This window comes from Lycium ferocissimum, chromosome 10 (genome assembly GCF_029784015.1).
Source record: "Lycium ferocissimum isolate CSIRO_LF1 chromosome 10, AGI_CSIRO_Lferr_CH_V1, whole genome shotgun sequence".
Taxonomy (NCBI): domain Eukaryota; kingdom Viridiplantae; phylum Streptophyta; class Magnoliopsida; order Solanales; family Solanaceae; genus Lycium; species Lycium ferocissimum.
Window position 1 is genome coordinate 17,739,187 of NC_081351.1, and position 5,622 is coordinate 17,744,808.

The following is a 5,622-nucleotide window of genomic DNA, read 5'->3' on the forward strand; positions in this document are numbered from 1 at the left end:
AAACATGTAATCAAGTTGAGATTACATGGTTGAATCCTCATAATGATATCATAACAATAAATCCTCAAGTGCAACTGGCCTCTAATCTAGCTACTCAAGGGAATATAAATATTTAGTCTCCTTCATATCTTTATATGTTGTCTCACAGGAAATACTTCCCTTAGTTAAGCAGACTATATATTATCTACATGATCAACCGAAAGCAGTAAAATAGTTTTTCATGGTGTATGAACAAAATGTCAAACTAATCAGTGATTTGGATACTTGCATCCCAAAAAGCCGTGAATTTCTTCGATACAAAAATTATCAGTTTTGCGGATTCAAAGGCCTATCATATATAGGTGACCTTAGACATCTTTGAGCCAAAATAAAAAAGAAATATCCCCCTAAGTTATCAACTATCGTACATCCTTAATCTTCACAAATGAAAGATCTAGAGAGGGGAAAATAACTAATCCAATTAGAATTCTTTAGCCAAAATATGCAATTGGACGGATTTATGAAAGGCAATAGATTTTAAGCCTTTTAACTTTCATTACACTCATTTCTTCTTTAAGGCATGAATGATAAAAGGATAGAGTTAGACAGTAGTTCAATCTTTTAAGGCTAAAGAAGGGTGTTCTGATGGTCAAGCGCACTTGATTGAAGTAAGCACCATGCAGGTATCGATTGTGATTACTTGGGCAGATTTTCATACTTTTATCACTAAATAGGAAATGTATCAGTTACCTAACATGATAGCCTTTGATTCAGTGTTTTAATAGGTCACGGATCCAGGAGAAAAAGTTGCAATAAATTCAATTGTGACGTGTTTAATCTAGAAACATGATATGTAGTTGATAAGATGCTTGGATAAATTCAGCCAGGAATCAAGCAGGGAATGTAAACTGAAACGTCAGACAAATACTTGTACAAATTGTTCATTAATTGGGTAATGTTATCTTAAGACCCCATGATGTCTAGGTGACGAGCAAACTTAGGCAGTGAGGTGAGGATCAGTAAGCCTAGAAGAAGAACTAAATTATACTTATATGTAGGAAAATACAGTGTTCATGCAATGTTTTGTCTATTTAAGCGTAAAACTAATCCACAACCTAAGGGAAACAGTTTCTAAACTAATAATGCTCCTCAAGTCATGATCTTATAATATACAAGCATATTATAAACTCTCACAGGGCATAACACGGGAAGTGCTGGCACGTAGCACATAAAGAGACTTGGAAAACATGACGGATCGAGGGACTGAGATGGTTTCTTGAAAAACATGAAGGATTGAGGGGCTCAGATGGTTGCCTCCAATGTTCGGTACAATATAGATAGAAACTATCTCTATTCTAGATACACAAAGAGGATATGAAATTGCAAGAGACAAAACGCTAACCTTGCTTGCGACGTATTGAGTTAATAAAGAAAATCAGAAGAATTGAGTGTGAGTTAAGAACTTCAATGGTATGCCACAAACAGTTGTTAACAGAGTGAAATCGGTCACCAGAAGCAGGGTAGACCCTAAAAGAGCGTTAAAGATCCCAAATTCACTTGTTTTATTCCGAATAAGAACTTTCTTCATGGCATAGTTAAGTCCCATCATCTTTACATTGAGACATTGAACTTTGAATATCATACAATCACCAAATCTAGGGAAAAGTGAAAAACTTTGAATAGACGGTTGGCTTTACGTACGGTCCTTCAATTTCTTGGCCTTCACAAGAGCTTTACCATTCAATGGCTGCGTTTTGCATTCTAATACATTCCCTTGTCCGTTCCAATCTTTATTGGCCTGCCACTTCACCTTCGAAGACCCTATTGCTAAGAAAAGTGAACCCGAGATTTATCTTTGGAAATTCAGAGTCTTTAAACTTGATACTGTATTTGTCGACACCGAATTCTTTTTTCTAGAAACATGGGGAAGCAACTGCCAAGATGTCTGTTTGATTGAAGGGTTTGGAGGACAACAAATTGTTGCTGCTGAGTTATTGCAATATGGTTCAGACTGAGAAAGGGAACGAAACTGAAAAGAAGGAAAGCGATAGAAACGGAGAAAGGAATGGGGGCTTTGTAGGGAATAGACGGAGGCGTTTCACAAAAGGCATAAATGATACTCCTAATAATAAGGAGAGGAATTAGTATTAATAGACAAATTAGGAGGAAATTAAGGGAAATAATGCAAAAATCTGAGAAATTAGATAAATAAGAATGCTGGCTTGTGAGAGTGCCACGTGGCGGGCCTAATGCCCTGCTTTATATAGATATATAGATTAGTAGCTTTGATGATTTTCAGTGTTCATATCCAAACTATTTCTTACTTAAAAATGCTATTCAAGGTTCATTCATTTTCCTTGTTTATAGTGATATGATCCTTGTTAAGCTGGCTATACTTGTTTTGCATAACTTTTATCTTATGATTCTATGCATGTTGATGAAGTTTCTTTTCTTGTTGCAGAGGGATGAAGCTACAAAAGTGTATGAGCACTTCGTAGGTTCAGATGTGATGCCAAATGCAATGACTTATTCTCTACTTGTTGATGCTCATCTTATTAAGTGAGACCTTAAAGGCGCAATTTCTGTTGTAGATGAGATGGTACTTTCGTAGTTTTACTGCAATCACCTGTGCAGTCCCCTCAAATAAATGGTTCATGCTGACTAATAATTTAAAATTTTGCATCATGTGCAGGTGCGTGCACAATATAAACTATCTTAGGAAATGTTGAAAAAGATCCTCATGCAATGTACTCGAGAGATGGACTATGAATCTGATGATCAGGTGGAGTCCTGGGCCAAACAGTTCAATATCTGAATGGGCACACTGCAATATGCTGTTTGATCTTGAATACAGTACTGAGTACGCAGGATAGATGGAACTACAGTTACTCTGAGATCGATCACTTGCACTACTTATCTGTTTGTCCCTTTTAGCTTGCATTTGGGGACTTTTGCTGAGAACCTGATAGATGGTTGATTAGATATCATTGCTTGTAGCAATTTAATGATTTCCTAGGCAAGCCTCCACAAGTGTGATATCAAAGTGGAGATGGAGTTGACAAAATCTTGTGATGTCGTGCAGCTCTTGTCCTTGGCTTATCCCTTATCAAATGTCTGTAAATTTTAAAATTGTGGTTAGTATATTTTGTCTAATTAGAAGGTGATCTTTCTTCACAAAATTTTGTCTTCTTTTCTAACCTTAAGGAATAGTAAAAACAAAGACGCAATTGCTATTGTGATGAGATCAAGTTCTTGGTGAAAAATTGTAGTACAATATCTCATGCTGAAAATTTTGCATTTTATATGAATTTTCATTCTGTTCTTGCTTTTTGTCTTCTTCAAAGTTGATTCTGTTTCTTATGCTGATTGTTAGAATATTATGTAAATATTTAGTTACCATCTTTATTGAAGTAAATATATTAGAAGAATATTCTAGGCCAACATGTGTATATTTACATAATATACACATGTTATGTGTATATTAGAAGAATATTCTAGGCCACATAACGCTTTTAGTTACCATTATGGTTAGGTGTATATTTACCTTCATTATAGCCTAGGATCTTTGTATATATACACATGTTGACGAAGATTAATGAGGCAGATTATTACCTTCTTACAATGTTAGAATATTATGTAAATATTTAGTTACCATCTTTATTGAAGTAAATATATTAGAAGAATATTCTAGGCTACCATGTAAAATATATTAGAAGAATATTTAGTTACCATTATGGTTAGGTGTATATTTAGTTACCTTCATTATAGCCTAGGATCTTTGTATATATACACATGTTGACAAAGATTAATGAGGCAGATTATTACCTTCTTACATGGTATCAGACTAGGGCACGATTCTGCTCATCTCTCTTCCTCCATCTCCACGTCAACCTCATCATCTTTCTCCTACAATCAGCCACTATGACTGATTCCTCCTCATCTGACTCCACCAAGTCCTTCTTCCACCCAGCTTTGGCTGTCTCCAACATCAAAAATCACATCTCCATTACTCTTGAGATGGAAAACGTCCAATATGGGACATGGGCGGAACTCTTCAAAATCCACGCCAAGTCCCACAGAGTCCTCCACCATATCATTCCACCGGAGTCCGGGAAAGAAAAGGTGCCCAAAATCGATGCTGAAAAAGAGTTATGGTCGACTCTTGATGCCACGGTTCTTCAATGGATTTATGCTACCATCTCTACTGACCTATTGCATACTATCCTTGAACCCGACTCCACGGCCATGGAAGCTTGGAATAGGCTGCGTGACATATTCCAAGACAACAAAAATTCTCGAGCCGTCACTCTTGAGCATGAATTTTCTCACACTAATATGGAGGATTTTCCTAATGCTTTCGCGTATTGCCAACGACTCAAGATTCTATCCGATCAACTGAAGAACGTCGGTGCTCCAGTCTCTAACAACCGCCTCGTCCTTCAAATGGTAGCCGGACTCACTGATGCGTATAAGGGGGTGGGTACACTCATCCGTCAAAGCAATCTTCTTCCTCTCTTCTATCAAGCCTGTTCCATGCTCATTCTTGAAGAAACAGGCTTCAACAAACAGCTTGCCACGGGATTCGCTAATGCCATGATTGCTCGGGATTACGACGATAATCCTCTTCCGGGAAATAACCACCCAAACGGTCAGAATAACAGTGGTAAAAGGCATCAAAACCGCAGCAACAATGGTGGAAAGAACCATGGCAGAGGCGGTGGCAATAGGGGGATCAACAACCGAAACAGTGGTGGTTTTGGTGGTGGATGCGGCGGTGGCCCGACACCCGCGACCGGCGACAACGGTGGCAAGAACCTTGGATGGGGAACGCACAGCAATGGCAGTGGCCCTACATGCCGTGGCCTGTGCCTCCTTATCCGTATCCAATTACTCCACGGCCACGGACCAACACTCAACAGAGGCAGGCAGGCATACTTGGGCCACGTCCACCACAAGCTTACTCTACCGACGTTCAGCCCACTCTAACCGATATCGAGGCAGCGATGCACACTTGGGCTCACTCCTCCGGATGCAAATTGGTACATAGATACCGCAGCCACTTCTCATATGACATCCGTGCAAGGTAACCTCTCGTCTTATTTTAATTTGAGCAATAATCGTGGTATAATTGTCGGAAATGGTCATTCAATTCCAATTCATGGTTATGATCATACCGACTTAGCTCCCCCTAACCCACCTTTAGCCTTAAAAAATGTTCTTCATGCTCCTAATCTTATCAAGAACCTAGTCTTAGTTCGAAATTCACCATAGATAACTCAGTTTCTGTTGAATTTGATCCTTTTGGTTTTTCTGTGAAGGATTACCGGACGGGGATGCATCTAATGAGATGTGATAGTCGGGGCGAGCTTTATCCCATCACCACCATCGTCTTTTGCACCTTTAACTTCATCTATGTGGCATGATCGCTTGGGTCATCCGGGAGCACCTATTTTAGACTCCCTTAGGCAAAATAAATTTATTAAATGTAATGGACCGATTAAGTCTCATGTTTGTCATTCTTGCACTCTTGGAAAACAGATTAAATTGCCATTTGTTGCATCTCATTCAGAAACATGTATGCCATTTGATATTATTCATAGTGATCTTTGGACATCTCCCGTTTTGAGCTCTTCGAGCCACAAA

The 5,622-nt window shown here is 38.6% G+C and overlaps 1 protein-coding gene across 1 annotated transcript; it reads left to right on the plus strand.

Moving 5' to 3' along the window:
* Window positions 1–3,711: 3,711 nt before the first annotated feature.
* On the plus strand, window positions 3,712–5,332 carry LOC132034670 (uncharacterized). The gene is made up of 2 exons (XM_059425048.1): window positions 3,712–4,858; window positions 5,298–5,332. Exons 1-2 carry the CDS (start codon window positions 3,772–3,774, stop codon window positions 5,330–5,332), a joined length of 1,122 nt encoding a protein of 373 aa, XP_059281031.1. The 5' UTR covers window positions 3,712–3,771.
* The last annotated feature ends 290 nt before the right edge of the window (window positions 5,333–5,622 follow it).

What these genes read in the sequence shown, in the direction of transcription:
- LOC132034670 (XM_059425048.1), top strand. Translation starts at nt 3,772, where the DNA reads ATGTTGACAAAGATTAATGAGGCAGATTATTACCTTCTTACATGGTAT. An exon ending in TGGCCTGTGCCTCCTTATCC is followed by an intron (nt 4,859 to 5,297) that starts GTATCCAATTAC and finishes TTTTCTGTGAAG; the next exon opens with GATTACCGGACGGGGATGCA.